Source organism: Vulpes vulpes, chromosome 4, assembly GCF_048418805.1.
Source record: "Vulpes vulpes isolate BD-2025 chromosome 4, VulVul3, whole genome shotgun sequence".
Taxonomy (NCBI): domain Eukaryota; kingdom Metazoa; phylum Chordata; class Mammalia; order Carnivora; family Canidae; genus Vulpes; species Vulpes vulpes.
The window spans coordinates 44,231,277-44,248,656 of record NC_132783.1 but is presented as its reverse complement, the minus strand read 5'-3'; the positions used below and the strand labels follow the sequence as shown (position 1 = coordinate 44,248,656).

General features: G+C 37.6%; 2 protein-coding genes across 3 annotated transcripts in view; one reads left to right on the top strand and one right to left on the bottom strand.

Moving 5' to 3' along the window:
• Positions 1-17,380, top strand: part of C4H4orf17 (chromosome 4 C4orf17 homolog) — a 350,583-nt gene that overhangs the window by 138,798 nt on the left and 194,405 nt on the right. The gene's annotated exons all lie outside the window — the stretch shown is intronic.
• On the bottom strand, positions 2,382-16,431 carry LOC112932670 (alcohol dehydrogenase 1-like). Its single transcript, XM_026015645.2, has 9 exons — positions 16,305-16,431; positions 13,332-13,433; positions 10,124-10,262; positions 7,502-7,589; positions 7,137-7,356; positions 6,674-6,934; positions 5,023-5,158; positions 4,010-4,148; positions 2,382-2,697 (listed from the first exon to the last, which is right to left on the bottom strand). The coding sequence occupies exons 1-9, from the start codon at positions 16,320-16,322 to the stop codon at positions 2,673-2,675; spliced, it is 1,128 nt and encodes a 375-aa protein (XP_025871430.2). The 5' UTR covers positions 16,323-16,431; the 3' UTR covers positions 2,382-2,672.

Genomic DNA, 17,380 nt, shown 5'->3' with positions numbered 1-17,380 from the left:
AGATGTCTGCCCCCAGCCCACTGCACAGTTGAACTGATGTGTATGGTGTTTTTTCCCCCTTCTTGTGGCAAGAGTCACTTTGGGGTGGTGTTAACCCCTGTTGGGGCTGATTTGAAGACTGCCACATTTGTGATGCCACTTTGGTTGGATTCTTGCCTAGGGTGTGTTAGAGGGGGCAGGTATGCAGAATCCAGGGGTGGGGCGTGTGGTGTTTGCACAGTTTGGGCTGGTCTGCTGTGGGAGAGGACTTACAGCTGCTCCTTGGAAAATTCCTGCTGAGGCTGAGTTGGAGGGGGCTGGTCCACAGAAAAGCACAGGGTGTTCTGTTAGCTAGCTAGGTGGAGACTTTGTGCTGCACTGTTTTCTGAGTTGGAGGGGGCTGGTCCACAGAAAAGCAGGGTGTTCTGTTAGCTAGCTAGGTGGAGACTGTGCTGCACTGTTTTCTGTAGGTGTCCATATATCTAGGCTAGGTGATGCAAGAATGGGGAGTAGGAGGGAATGGCATCTGCCAATTCCTCTGTTCTTGGAGAAGTCTCTCAAAGATCCTTACCTTTCTAGTATACTCTCTGAGATTAGTAAACAAGTCTCCCTTTCTTATGCCCCTGGTGTTTTTCAAACTTCTACTTCTATGCTGTATCTCGATGGGGTTGTTTTGCTGACTCTTTAAGGACAGGGACTCAGTTCCCCAACACCTTCCCATTCTCCCAGAGCTGAGTCTGCCAATTTTTAAAGTTCCAGGTGTTAAGCCCTACTGATTGTATAGATTCATGAGGTTAATCTCTTTGGTTTTCAAAGCCAAGTATTACAGGAATTCATCTTCCTAGTGTGGTTTCCTGTGCTTGGGGTGCCTGTGGTGAGATCTGCTCTTTCCCCCTCTGCACCCATGGCGTCCTTTCCTCTTGTGGACAGTCTTAGGGGTCATTTTAGCTTCCAACTATGTCTCTGCCCTTCCCTTTTTAGTGTGGCCTCTTTACATTTAGCTGTGGAGAGTCTGTTCTGCATCTTTGGATAATTTCCTGATTATTTACATTGATGTGGGTGTTATCTAGGTGTATCTGTGGGAAGAGGTGAATGTAGGGTCTTCATACTCCACTATCTTCCTTGGAACTCCCATGTACTCATCTTTTATGTTGCCATCATTTATATATACACGTATCTATATATTACTTATACATGTTTATTCTAAAATTTGACATAATATATAAGAAGTAAAGTAGAAGATAAAAATCTCCTTTCTACTTGCTCTCTCATTTTTCTTTCCACAGAGATTTAAAGAATGGAAAAGGGGATCCCTGGGTGGCTCAGTGGTTTGGTGCCTGCCTCAGCCCAGGGCGTAATCCTGGAGTCCCGGAATAGAGTCCCATGTCGGGGTCCTTGCATGGGGCCTGCCCTCTGCCTGTTTATGCCCCTCTCTCTCTCTCTCTCTCTCTCTGTGTGTGTGTGTGTGTCTCTCATGAATAAATGAATAAAATCTTTTTAAAAAATAAAAAATGGAAAAATAGTTTTGTTATATATTAGATAGGCAGTTTATGGCCCAGTTGCTAAAACCAATAAAATAACAACACTTCACAGTCTTGTTGTAGATATGGTGAACTGACAAGGAGAGAGAGGATGCAAGTCTGATCAAAGTCATATGTGCTGTTTTCTTTCTACCTCCATTCAATCTCTGTAGTTCTCCATGATTCCAATAATGAGAGGTAAGCAATGGGAGTTAGTGGGCTGAATCTAGCTTATGGTCTACTGGCCTATGAATTTGGGAAGAATACCTGGGCGGTCATGGGTCCCCTATCCATATCCATATCTATATCCATATATACTTAGCAGGGCCACATTTTAGAAACAGAGCTCCTAAGACATCAAGCCTCAGATCTTTTCATTTTTAAATTCAAGAGAAATAATCCTTGACTTCCTATTTCCTCCATTCTCTACCCCCTACTCCTTGTTTCCTTCACAGCCCAAAATGAGTTTAGTGTATCTTTTCACTCTCTACTCAGTTTCTGGAGCTCTTGTACTAACAGATTGTATTCTTTTTGCTTCCCTCATAGCGATTTATTTATACCACTAATATAAGATTTATAGTAATATATGATAGCCTTATATGTTATATACATGATAGATGTTAGAAGTTCAAAGAATAATATGACATGGTCCCTACCTAAATAAGTCACCAGAGTACACTTGATTATTTACTAAATGCCAGTCACTGTGCTAAGTACTTCCTATGCATCATATAATCCTCATTGCAGCCCTGTGTCTTAGGAAATATTTTCTTCATTTCACAGAAGATAACAGAGAGACTAATTAATTAGCCCAACATTAAATGGGTGACACAGCAAATACTAACATCTAGGTAATAAAATAATAGAGTCCACGTTCTTAAATCATTTTTCTTTATTATTTAAATTTATTTATTTATTTATTTATTTAAAAGATTTTATTTATTTATTCATGAGAGATAGAGAGAGAGAGAGAGAGAGAGAGAAGTAGAGACACAGGCAGAGGGAGGAGTAGGCTCCATGTAGGGAGCCCAACGTGGGATCCGATCCTGGGTCACAAATTATACTACATTTTCATCTTTGATACTCTTCCTCTATTCTGGAACAATCAGAGAGGTGATACAGGAAAGAATGAAATCCCCAAGGATGTCCTTGCACCTTTTATCATCTGGGATCTCAGAACAGCAGAATACAGCGGATGCTGAAACATAAAAGTGCAATAATAAAATGATTGAATTGCTTAGGAAACAGTTATTTCAGCAAAACAGTTTTGCACAGTATCATATGAGGTTGCATTGCCTACCTTCTCACTTGTTCCCCCTCCTGACTCCTCCTTCAGGAGTGAACTTAGTTCACTTATATGAAATATCACCTGATCATCTGATTGGAATCATCATTAATATCACCACCTGATACGGTGAAAGCAGGATCGTCAGGATCCAACATCAGAAAGGAAGGACTCAGGATTGAACCCTGTTCCTTCGGGCTACGTGACATCCAAACCCTCTGTTACAGCTTCAGGCTACGTGACATCCAAACCCTCTGTTACAGCTTCTGATCAGCTTCTGTGAGCCTCAGAATCTAGCACTGTGTCCAATTAAGAAAGAAAAAAAATGCATTTTTGGGGTATTCCTTTTCTTTTGCAGTGTGTCTGCTGCCTGCTAGATCCCCTCCTTGCATTTTTCATAATCTGTTTATAAAATTTCAGATGAGTTTTCTTGATTCTTCATTCCTGACTTAGATGTGCTGACATGCTAGGTCAAAACCAAGAAAGTGTTATAGTGGGGTAAAATGTAAAGACCTAGTTAAAATTGAAAAAAAAATCACTTAACAAGCAGAAAATGTAGGTAGAGTTGGGGAAGAGAATATGAAAGGGAGATGTGCTTCGAATTAGAATGAGAAAATCGAATCATTCATCACAGGAGTAATTCCTCATTTACTTATTGCTGCTGGTTGTCTACTGTGTCTCTGGCACTTAGGACAGTCCTGACAAATATTGCACTATCACTAAACAGACATTGAATGAATAAAGGGGCGCATGAGTGATCACTCCATCCCTGCTGGCTGAAGCAGAGTGACCATTTGTCAGAAATATGTAAAAGGATTTGTGCTTTAGATGGAGGCTAAACCTCTGCCTCTAAGATTCCTTGCAGTAGTTACTCCAGTAATGTCAACTCATTCATTCTAGATCATTTCTCTAACCAGAAAAAAAAACATAATTAACCAATGTAATGTGGAGTCATTATTAGCATTATATCGAAATCTTTAACATTTTTAAAAAAATAGGTTGATGTGGATCTTTCCTAAAGAGTGGCCTACAGGTAAAACCTTATCCTGGTGACAGTAAGATAGAACATGTGAAAGATATTGACAGTAGGGAATAAGGTAGAGCATGTGAAAAGTATTGAGGATCCAAGTAGCCATCTCTTTCTCACAAAACCACTTGGAAATGTTTGAGGAGTCACTTGCACTGTGAATTCAGGGTATAGGAGATCATCAAATAGAGCACTCACGTTTTTCCAGCATGGTACAACTTGAAAGCTTTGTGGAGTTGGTCAAAAGGCAACTGATGGGTTACTAATAGATCTATATTAATTTTATTTTGCAGGTAATCAGTCACTAGGTGGTGAATACAGTCTCTGGTTTTATAATCTGCAAAACAAAAAGGCCTTTGTAATAACATTTGAGAAGTGCCAAACCAACTGAAAGAAAAAAAAATCAGGGAGATTTTCTTCTGAAAATTTGACACTGAACATGGAAAATAAATCATTTATACATCAGAAGCCATTGACTACTGTTGCTAAGTGTGGCTTCTATAGAAGTTCTGTTACCTAGAATTCCTTTGGAGAAAAGTTGGGTCAATATTCACATGTTACTGAGTTGAAAATGATCCTTTTAAACTAGCAGTCTCTAGCTCACCTCCTGGGCTTACTATTGCATAAACATTTCCTCCTCTGTGTATTCACACACATGGAGATGGCACTGGGAATTTACTATCAGAGAAATGGGGGCAGATGAGAATATTAATTGACTAAAGCTGTTGGTCAATATTGTTCATAAACAAGGGCCCTTCTAGAAAGATAAAAGCCAGCATCAAAACACTAGGTTGGTGTTACATACTTTTATGTAATCTTACATATATATATATATATATATATATATATATATATATATATATATATATATGGTGTCCTATAACTACCTAAGAAGTTTTGCTGCTAAAAGAGCACAACAACAAACCCACCAGCATGGAACTGAAGTCGACTGAATTATTTGGAACACCGAGAAAGCCCAAAAAATACTTTACAGGGGATAAAAATTGTATTTGAACTTAAAAAAAAACTATTTAACTAAATTAACTGAAATTGACTTACAAAATCTGCAAAATTTTCCAACTCATTGGATAAGTTTTTTTCTACCATTATAGCTCTGTTTCCTCAAGGAGAGGAATTTTGGTCTGTGTCTTACCAAGTTAGAAGGGATTTCATGAGAGAAACCAGCCAGTCCCTCCTATTCACTGACCCACCTCCTAGACATACACCCTTCATCGTCCGGCCAGAGACAATCATCGGGGCGTCCAGGGAAAGCTTTGAGTTTAACGGAGCTACTCCAACAATCAGACAAACACCATAGCTCCGGTGGCAGGAATCCCAAGCAGCAAGCTGATAAAGACAATAACGACCATAAGCACTTTCCCACACATAAGTAACAACCACCACCAGAGGTGGAAGGAATCGTGTTGCTAGATCTGAACCTCTTCTGGGCCAGATGCTGCCTCCAGGGTTGCCAGTAACAGGACCTCACTAGAGAACCAGTAGAGCTTAGTGGCAAGGAGCACAGACTGTGCTAGCTGTGTGACCTTAGGTAAGTCACCTAACCTTTTTATGCCTCAGTTTCTTCATTTGTAAAAAGAATGATACTATCATAGAACTGTTATGAAGATTAAGTGATTTATCATTCTTAGAACATTTAGAACACTGTCTGGCATGTAGTAAGGACCATATACTTGTTAAATGAAATTACCTGTTGCCTTTTATCTGGACTTTCTCACTTGCTATGGTTCTCGGTCTGACTCATTTGTATTAAAACAAAACAATTATATACATATTGTGTGTGTGAAGTTTTATTTTTTTTCAAGGTTTTGTTTATTTATTCATGAGACACACACACACACACACACACACACACACACAGAGGCAGAGATACAGTCAGAGACAGGCAGAAGGAGAGAGACCCGGGACTCGATCCTGGGTCTCCAGGATCATGCTGAAGGCTGAAGGCGGTGCTAAACCACTGAGCCACCCGGGCTGCCTAGAAGCTTTATTTTTTTTAATTCACTTTTGTAGGGGTATACAGTGTGCTTCGCTATATCTATTTATTTTACTTCCTTTTCTGGTTCATAACCCTGTTGTCTTTCTCCTTTCTTCTTTTTTGCCTTATTTTCTCTTTCCTATATCACTACATTTTCTTCCTTTATTTTTCAATCAAGTACATTAGGTACACACTGAGACATATTAAATGTTTACATTTTGTCCTCTAAATTGTAAGACCCAAGAATATGGTGCCTATTTTATTCACTCTTCTATCCCTAGAACATAACACATTGGTGCATAGGAATTCATTTTTTGAATGAAGAATGGTTCTAATAGAGGACCCATAATTATCATGTGAATTAGATAATGTTTATGCTTAAATATAAAAGCAAATATGCAGAGCTAGGAATAAAGAAAAGGGAATACTGGTATTATGGCCTTTTGAATCTTTAAACTTTGTGTACTGTAATAATATATTTTTAAGTATAAATTGCTTTTATTTTCATTTTTTAAAAGATTTCACTTATTTATTCATGAGAGACACAGAGAGAGCAAGAGAGGCAGAGACACAGGCAGAGGGAGAAGCAGGCTCCATGCAGGGAGCCTGATGTGGGACTTGATCCTGGGATTCCAGGACCATGCCCTGGGCCAAAGGCAGGCGCTAAACTACTGATCCACCTAGGGATCCCCTGCTTTTATTTTTAAATAAATGTTTTAGAGTGAATTTATGTTCTGTTCTTATAGCTGGGGTCTTCAAGTCTAAAACATGTGTTCAGGAGAGTTTATACCAATCTAGGTGAGGATATTTAACACATACTTCCTTCCGCCTTAAGCATATAATCACTGTGCCCCAAGTCCACATACCATGGTATCACTGAGTCCAATAGCCTCAAAGGCAAAGTCAGCACCAACTCCAGTCATTTCCATGACCACCTGCTGGACAGGCTTCTTGAGTTTTTGAGGGTTGAGACAATCAGTGACCCCTAATGCTCTTGCCCGGGGGAACTTCTCCTCATTGATATCAACCCCAATGATTCTAGAAGCACCAGATGCTTTACAGCCCATGACAATGGCTGAACCGATTCCACCAAGTCCAAAGACCACGCAGGTGGAACCATGAGTGACCTACAAATTCACAAGGAATGTTTATATTAGGAATCAAACCTGGGCACATATGTAATTAAGAAAACAAGCAAACAAACAAAAACAACAGTTGAAACTTTCGGCTCTATAAGTAACAGTTGAACGTTTAGACTGATTGGCTTAGTTTTGATGTTTTCCAGGCAAATCACTATGACAGACACTAACACACAGGTACCTTCCTCACCTTGGCTGAGTGCACAGCAGCCCCATAACCTGTAGGCACCTCACAACTTATGAGACAGACTTTATCCATAGGAGCAGCATCATCAATTTTTGCCACTGCAATCTCAGAAACAACAGTATATTCAGTGAATGTGCTTGTGCGGAAAGAGTGATAAATCTTTTTTCCTTTGCAAGTAAATCTGCTAGTCCCATCCAGCATTAATCCAGAAGAAGGTAGAACACTGTTCCGTGGTGGCATAGACACAGGTAGAGGCAGCAGCATAGACACAGGGATTTGTAAAGACAGAAGCGAGTACCTTTAGTTACAGGTCTGTACTTATACAATATCAGCAATTTGATAAAAGAATAATAGGGTAAATTACTAACTCTTGCTTCTCACAGAAGTTTCCCTTGGGATGCAAGCAGGAACTGCATTCTCTACACTGTGGAATAATAAGTGTGAGGACTTTATCTCCTATATAAAAAAAAATAATACAAGCATTAGTTTAAAACATTATTGGAACAGAAATACAATAATATGTTTATAAAAGTTTCACTGGATGGCTTAAGAACTTGCAGGCAGGTTATAGCAGCCAGGATAACATTGGCCATTGCTGTTTTCTTTTTAAGTTTTTATTTAAATTCCAATTAGTTAGCATCCAGTGTTATATTAGTTTGAAGTATACGGTATAGTGATTCAGCACTTCCAAGTGCCCTCCTTAATACCCATCATCTATTACCCCAATCCCCCACCCCCCTTCTGGTAAACATCAGTTTGTTTACTATAGTTGAGAGTCTGTTTCTTGGTTTGCCTTCCTCTCAGGTATTTTTTTTGCTTGTTTGCTTAGATTTTTAAATTCCACATATAATTTAAATCACATGATATTTCTCTTACTCTGACTGATTTATTTTGTGTAGCAGAATACTCTCTAGCTCGATCCGTGTAAGTGAAATCTTGCCATTTGATGGCATCTTGCAAGATTTTATCATTCTTATGACTAATATTCCATTATATATATATATATATATATATATATATATATATATATGTATATATCACTTCTTCTTTATCCATTCACCATTTGATGGACACTTGGGCTGTTTCCATACATTGGCTATTGTTGATAATGCTGCTGTAAACGTTGGGGTCCATGTGTCTCTTTGAATTAGTATTTTTGTATTCTTTGGGTAAATATCTAGTTGTGCACAGTTGTTGGATCATAGAGTAGTTCTATTTTTAGTTTTTTGAGGAACCTCTGTAGTGTTTTCCAGAATGGTTGTGTCAGTTTGCATTCCCACCAACAGTGCAAGAGGGTTCCCCTTTCTCTGAATCCTTGCTGACACCTGTTGTTTCCTGTGTTGCCCATTACTGTTTGGAAGGAGAAACTATATAACCTGGTTTTAGAAATGACATTATTCTTTTGGGCAAATAATGGATATTTGGGAATATTTCTTATAGGGTAGATAGTTGTAGGTCTGCTTTCCCCCTGCTCTGGAAATAGAATGAAACTAAGAATGAATCTTAAAGATGTTATCTAGCTTAACCCTTTTGTTTTTCATTTGAAGGATTTAAGCCCCACAGTGTAGTCACCTGCCTAGAGTGGTCCAATCAGGTAATAAGAGAACACTTTTCATTGAGTCTTTTTGCCCATGATGGCACACTGACTCATAGCAGCCTCTGATATATTTTCTTTAGTGGGGCTTAGTTCCTAGATATGCTAATTCCAGAGAATAAAAGGGATCACTCTCCCTTTGCAGAGGGAGCACTTAATGCAGACGGTAGTTTTAGGTCGCAGAGTTCTGGACACGATGTTGATTATATTTGGATCCAGTCATTAGTTAGCACACCTGGGCTCTAGGGTGACAGGCTGGATGGGGTCTAAAAAGAAAAATTTTTTTTTAAAGAAAATTAATTAACACAGTCATCACAGACTTAGAAAGGCCTGGTCAGAGGTCTACAACATTGTTCTGGATGGCCCCTACAAATTTTCCTAACAAAGAAATAGCTCTCTCTCCTTTGGCCTCTTGCAGAGTTTAGAAGGCATTAAAATCTCTACAAGTTTATATAAGGCACATGTTGTCTTCATTGGCTCTTAAAAATTCCAAAGATCCTGGATCTCAAATTCAGGAGAACTTTTGGTCTTTTATCCTTTCCCCTCCAAATGTTCATTGTTTTCCACAAAACTTTCAATGGATTTTTTTCTAGCTAAAGAGGAGTTAGAGCATATATTCCACCTGTTTGCATTATGTTATTAGACACATAGAGATTATGCTTTTTACCTTTGTCCTCCTGTGTGCCTAGTGTCAGATGCATGGTAGACATTCCATAATTTTTTGCTAAATCAATTCCCCAGTAAGAGCTTCACAAGTGTCCTGACTATGCACTTTCTTAAATCTCTTGGTGTGCCTGGCTCCAAGCTGTGAGGTCTGTAATATCTTAATCTGTGTGATTGCGCTTATTCATTCTATTCATTTCAGTCATGCTAAGAATAGCTATGTCAAGATCTTTTTTGATAGTCTGGGAAAGAACATATACTTGCTTTCTTTGATTCTTTGAAATATATCATTATCATCCTGTCAATGAAAAGTCAAATTCTGTATTCCAGTTGATTAGAACATTCATTTGTCAAACATTCTAATGCATTCTAATCCTGAGATAGGTACTATGCTAAGCATGTGAGGGGTACAAATATATGTAAGAAACAATCTCAATATTTTTCAATCATTTAGAATTCCACTGGTCATATCTCAATACTCATTTAGCTATAGATATATATACTTGGCTCAGCGACTGGCCCTTTGGATTGCTAGAGAAGACAGCAGGGAAACTGTGTGAGTCTTGGAATCACTGGATACAATTAATATAATGATAAATGATTAGTTAGAAGAGTCTAGAGGCAAACCAATTTTTTCCTGTAAATATGTTAATACATTTTAAGTTCATCCTCTGTGCATAGTTGTTCTTTGGGAGGCTGTTTGTAAGCAGGGTCTTATGGCCCCACTTCTTACCTGGTTTCACTGAGGTCACTCCTTTGCCAATACTCTCCACAATCCCAGCTCCTTCATGGCCTGGGATGAAAGGAAAGACTGCTGAGAGTAATCCTTTTATTGCATGATCATCAGTACCACAGATCCCTGTAGATGCCAGCTGCATAGGAATTAAGTGACAAAAGATCAATTGGTTTGGAAATTTTCTTTCTTTCTTTTTTAAATCTGAGATTGATTATTAAATTTTTTTTTACATGAATTATGTCATTTTATCCCTATACCAATCCTAAGAGGAATCAGGACAGGTCTTATTGTTTCTAATTTAGAGATGAGGAAAGGGAGATTCAAAGATTGAGAATGGGGATCCCTGGGTGGCGCAGCGGTTTGGTGCCTGCCTTTGGCCCAGGGCGCGATCCTGGAGACCCAGGATCGAATCCCACATCGGGCTCCCGGTGCGTGGGGCCTGCTTCTCCCTCTGCCTGTGTCTCTGCCTCTCTCTCTCTCTGTGACTATCATAAATAAATAAAAATTAAAAAAAAAAACAAAAAAACAAAAAAAACAAAGATTGAGAATGACTTGTCCAAAGTCATATGGCACATGTTCAGGTCTGGAAATAAATTTTTGTTTCTTGAAATCTATTCTGTATATATAGGTCATCAAATAGTTTTGAAATATGAGGGATAATTGCATACAATGAAGGACTTTTTGCCCACATTATCAATAGCACCACCATTGAGAAACAAAGAATTTTAGGCCCATATTGTGGAATGTTTTTCCTGTGCTCTGGGGAAATCTGTTTTTAGCATTTTAAACTTCTATGTTGAAAATATTCTTTAAATTAATAATATTAAATTGGGGGGCCTGGGTGGCTTAGCAGTTGAGCATGATGCCCTTTGGCTCAGGGCATGATGATCCCAGGGTCTGGAATCAAGTGCCACATCGGGTTCCTTGCGTGGAGCCTGCTTTTCCCTCTGCCTATGTCTCTGCCTCTCTCTGTCTCTCATGAATAAATAAATAAAATCTTAAAAAAATAAATTAATAACATAAAAGTGAGTTTCAGTTAAAATTAACCACTGTAAAATTTAGTTGACATTGAGAAGTTTTTTTGTTTTTGTTTTTGTTTGTTTTAAAGATCACGCCCTGGACTGAAGGCGGTGCTAAACCGTTGAGCCACCCGGGCTGCCTGACACTGAGACATTTTAAAACTTAGTTAACGGCCTGAGTTTTCTTGTCTGTTAATAGGCCTGACCCAACTACATTGATCATAAAAATGAAGCATTTCATATACCATGGTCCCTAAATAACTGCTCCGCCTGCAATACAAGCACAAAAGCATGTGCCTGAGCATACCGACTACTTTTCCAGTAAGTGTAATGGGAGCGGCCAAGTTTATAACTGGGACACTGGGATCAACTGTGGCATAGGATTGTGGCTAATCGCTAAGTAGATATGCTCATGACAAATATGCTGTGCTTTGGGCTCCTACTAAAACGGCTTCAAGGGCAGCCTGGGTGGCTCAGTGGTGTAGCGCCTGCCCTTAGCCCAGGGCCTGATCCTGGAGACTCGGGATGGAGTCCCACGTCAGGCTCCCTGCGGGGAGCCTGCTTCTCCCTCTGCCTGTGTCTCTGCCTCTCTCTCTCTCTCTCTCTGTGTGTCTCGAATAAATAAATAAAATCTTTAAAAAATAAAAATAAAAAAATAAAATGGCTTCAAGATGCTATCAAAGGCTAAAAATGTTGTTTTAGGTATGCAGCAGTCTGGAATCTCCTTATTAGGTTTGTTCTATATATCAGATAGGAATATGCAATTATTTTTGGGAGATTGTCTCTAGCAGTAAGTGGAGATGGAACTGTCTGTGCTTATGAACAGATCCAGTCCGTTAGCTTGATTTTGTCCAGGGTTCAGTGTGGTGTTGCTCAGGTTCTTGCTGCTGCAACTTCTACCTTGGTGAATTGTGGATTAATTATTTGGGGTTTAGCCTTTGTAGCGAAGGAGCGTATAGGTGTAAGAACAGAGCATATTGGCTAATTAACTAGGAAACATTTCCGCAGATGGTGACCCAGTACAAAATAAATACTAATTAAAAGCTGTTTGGATGGCTGATAAATAGAAAAATATAGCTTCTGAATAGCAGTCAGTTAACTAATTCCTTTCTCTGTGTACGTTCTTATCACCTTTCGTTTTATTTTTTACAATCAAATCTTTAGCGTAACACTGGACATGGAGCTGATAATATATTTAATGTTACTTCCCATTTTCTCCTGTTTTGTCTTTCACTGCCTGTCTTTTTCTACTTTCCTACTTCCCTTCACTCCCTTTCCCTCTGTCATCTTTACAATTCCCTTCATTTCTTTTTTCCTATAACCATCCTCCTATACCCTCTACTTTGATTAGATATGGTATGGACTAGAAGCATGTGGCTTTCACTATCTGTTGTGTTCATTAAATCAAGAGTTGAGTTTCCTAAGTCTCAAATTAGAAGATAGATGAATTTAATATTTAATAAGATTTAAAACAATAATACTCTTAAAATTGGGTATTTAATGATTTGGTAAAGTTTGACTGAGAGGTGATATGAGTGGCAAGGAGCCTTTTCCCATGCCTGATATAAGTTCTGTTCAATAATTGTTAACTCTTCTCAGTTGCTTTGGATACTATTATGGAGTCCTAGATGCTCATTCCTAGAAATTGAAATTTTACCGCACAGTGAACTTTTTCAGACAAACTCCGAGATTATTATAATGTATGAGCCCAAAACAACAGAGATGGAAAATTAGTTTGTTAGTCACTGCATATTCCTTTGTTGACATCAACTTTGTGTCATAGAAGTAGGAGGAAATGCACTTCTTGTCTTCTTTCCCTCAAAAATGAAAAAAAGTTACCACTTAAAACACCTTCTAGGTCACATTGTGAGGTGTATAGGCCTATGATATTATATAATTTAAGTAAAAATTTCAATACTGGCAAAAGGATTATGTGGATGAGTGAACTACCACTACTTTACAAGTATGAAGAATATCTTAAAGTTTCATTACCTCTATTCATTTATCCTAGTTTTACAATTTCCTCTTTTACAAAGAAAAGTGGACAGACCACAAATGCAAATTTTATACATATTATATATAAGTTATATATAATATATAATAATAATATATAATATATATATGAAACAGAACAGGAGTTCCTTACATTTACCTTCATAGGTAAAAGTTAAAAAACTTAAATTTACCTTAATACGCACTTCCCCAGCCTTTGGTGGCTCAACTTGTACTTCCTCAATTGAAAGAGTAGAATTTGCTGCCCAGGCAATGGCTGCCCGGCATGTAATTGTCTGTGGACACAATGATATTAAAATGATATCATTTAGTGAAAAAATTTAACTTTTATTCCTATCATACAAATGACACTTATTTGTTATAATTAGTAAAAATACGAAAGTCAAAAAGAAACAGAAGAAAAATCATTGTAATTTCAGATACAACCTGTTGAAATTTTAGCATATCTCCTTCCGGTCTCTTAGAAGAATTTTGATATAGTTGAGATCGTGTTTATAAGCAATTTTGTATTCAGCTTTTTTCTAGTAACCATCACCATATATTGAGCATTTACCATTTACTTGTCAGTAAGCATTTTCTCATGACTTCAGTATATGTACTGCCAAAACGAGCACTTCTCATGACTTCAAATGCTTTGTAATCAGAATTTTAAATGGCTACTTTATATTTCATCCTGTGAATGTGTCCCAATTTGCTTTGTAACTATCTAGACATGTCATCATTTTCATTGTTTTAACTATTCTAAAGTATATTGTGATAACCAACTTTGTTCATAATTTTGACTTGCTTGGTTTCCTTAAGTAATGATTACTTTGGAAAAGATAAAGACATTATTAGGGCTAAATTGATTTCCCAAGCTGTTTACAGAAATGTTGAATAATTTGGCACAATTCCTAGAAATGTAAAAGAATATCTGTAAACATTATTTATTCCACTCTCATCAGCATTGACAGTAGTCATTAAAAGCAAAGTATCCAATAGGTACAAAAAGCTAGCTATTTCTTTTCACTAGCATTTTTTGAATGCTAATGATGTTGAGTATATTCTCTGTCTTATGTAGTCATATATATTTTCCTGTTTTGTGGAGTGTTTGGTCATATAGTTAATGTAAGTATCTACTGGCATCTTGGCATTTTTCTTATTATTCATTTGACCCCTTTACACATTAAAGGAGTGAGCTATTGTCTGTCAGCTTGTTGTACATCATTTTCCCTGGTTGACATTTGAACCTTAATTTTTATGAAGTTGCATGCATTCATGTGCACACACATTTTAAAATTTTGGTTACTCGAAGTATCTTCTCCTTGTTATTTATTCCATTTTTATACTTTGGAAATTCTCTCCCTGTAGAGACTAAATATTTCTTATCTTCTTTCTAGATTTTTATAGTTTGCTTTCTAAATCCTTTACTCTTAAAATTATTTTTTTGTATGATGTGCAATTATAGAATCTAAATGATTGTCCTAGTACGAACTCTTGATTGTTTCTCTAATTTCTGCTTAAATTAGCCCCTTTACTATATAAGTTCTTATATTTACAAGTTTCTCTTTGGAAGCTGTTTCTATTGTCCCATTTATCTTCTTGACAGTTCTTGCAGCAGCATCTTGATAATTTGAATACTTTAATTTTTTTTTATATATCTTAATATCTGGTGGGATTAGTATCCTTTATAATTTTATGTATGTTCCATTTGCAAGTTTACTGCACTAGTAATTGTAAGATATACTAAGCTGACTAAATCTGTTATGTCTCCAAGAAATTTAGATACCACTACAGGAGCTAATATATGTCTTATACTACAAAGAAAAAGGACAAATGCCAAGGAAAGAAATTCAAATAAAATGATACAAAAAAATTACTTCTGGGGTGCCTGGTTAGCTCAAGTGTCTGCCTCTTGGTTTTGGCTCAGGTCATGATCTCATGGGTTGTGAGATTGAGCCCCGAATCTGTCTTCTTGCTCAGCTGGGAGTCGGCTAGAAAGATTCTTTCTCTCTGCCCCTCCTGCCCACACTACCCCCTCTTAAAATATATAAATAAGTCTTAAAAAAAGAAAAGAAAAACATTATTTCTTTCAGGATGAAATAATTCTGCTTTTACCTACCAAACTCAAGTAAAAATTTATACTTTATGAAAAAACTTCTGTAATTTCAAAATGATACACACAAGGCAAAAAAACTTGGAAAATTCAGACAAGGGTACAGAGGAAAAACTGCAAGGTTGGCACCCAGCTATTACTATTTATAACATTTTAGGGTCTTTCCAATTGATATCCTATATGTGTTTGTGTAATCATACTAAGAATACTGTTTTACAGTCTACTCTTGCACTTTGCTTTATAAGTGCTTTCTAGGTAATTTAAAATGATCACGTAGGGTTTTATTTACTATAATATTTATTTAACCAGTTTCCTAATATTTGACACATCTCGCTTCTAGTGTTATACTTTTTATTTTTTGAGACAGAGAGAGAGAGAGAGAATGAGAGAGAGTATAAATGTTGGGAAGAGTAGAGGGAGAGGGACAAGCAAGCTCCATGAGGAATGCAGAGCCCAACATGGGGCTCTATCCCACAATCCCAAATCAAGAGCTGAGCTGAAATCAAATCAGAGGCTTAACCAACTGAGCCACTCAGGCGCCCCTCCAGTGTTACACTCTTAAAAACAATGCTATAGTTAACATGTATACAAAAACAACCTATGGGACACCTGGGTGGTTGTGCGGTTGAGGGTCTGCCTTTGGCTCAGGGCATGACCTTGGGGTTCCGGGACTGAGTTCCACATCGGGATCCCTGAGAGGAGCCTGCTTCTCCCTCTGCCTATGTCTCTGTCTTCTTTCTGTGTTTCTCATGAATAAATAAATAAAATCTTGTAAAAAATAAATATTTCCTTAAATTAAATTTCTGAGTCAAATGATAGGCATATTTTTAAGATATTTGATACAATGTTGTCAAACTATCACCCAAGAAGTGTCTAGTAAGCTATTTTCCCAGCAGTGATGTTTGAGTTTCTGCAGGTGGGAAAACATTAGGTATTATTAGAAATCTTTACTAATCTGATGGGAGAAAATGGTGTCTTAATTTTGTTTCAGTGTACACTTTTTGGACAAGTAATGGAAATGATATAGATCTATTTAAAAAGTAGCACTTACTTGGTCTGATGTGTCCATGGTGAGTTTTCTTCCCTTGGTGCTTTAAAGGTATAGCTGAGAGGACTGCACTTCCTTGACTGCTCCTGGGCAAACCACACAGATTATTTATAATGTTTGCATTTCGAAAGTTATTAAAAGTAATTACATAATCACACACCAACAAGGGAAAACCAGACAGGTGAAGTGGTTGGTAAATATGTAAAGGTGAAGGAATGTGAGAGAGTGATTGGGGAGGGAGTAGGTTAAAACAACGATGCTGAATAAGGAGAGCGTAAAAGGTAACAATGAGGGACACCTGGGTGGCTCAGCAGTTGAGTGTCTGCCTTTGGCTCAGGGTGTGATCCTGGGGTCCTGGGATCGAGTCCCACATCGGGCTTCCTGCATGGAGCCTGCTTCTCCCTCTGCCTTGTCTCTCTCTCTCTCTGTGTCTCTCATGAATAAATAAATAAAATCTTAAAAAAAATAAAAGGTAACAATGAGTGAGAGTGAGAAGGCAATGAAAGGATTATTAAACTGTGAATCAAGTGATAGAAACTAAGAGGAAGATCATCTACTAATTAGTTAACAATGTGAATGTCAGTTACATGAAACATATCCTTGGATCCAGGCAATGAAAGTACAACACAGGGTCTCTGGGAGTCAAAAAAGATGGGAAAAGCACAAATAATGATACAAAGTACTAAGAAAAAGCTGAGAAGACAGTAACAAAGATGATAAGTGCTAAAAGCAATATGAGGTCATTGTGAATGATTAGAGAGTTTTATTTAAGTGAGACTTGAACTGCATCTGGAAGAAAGAATTTATATAAAATAAAGTAATGGGTAGCATATTCAAAATGAGAGTTTGAGCTTAATCAAAGAGAAGTGAAACTGCATGATGTGGACTTTGGGTAATGCTAATAATGATGATGATGACGCGATTCCTGATAATGATAAGGATGATGATGACCTCAGGCTACCTTTTAATATTTGCTTACTGCAGTGTTTCTCTACATCAGAATGTGTAACAATTCATTATGGGAGGTTGTTAAAAGTTTATAACTCTGGCCATACCCTTGATATTCTGGCTTCTGCTGG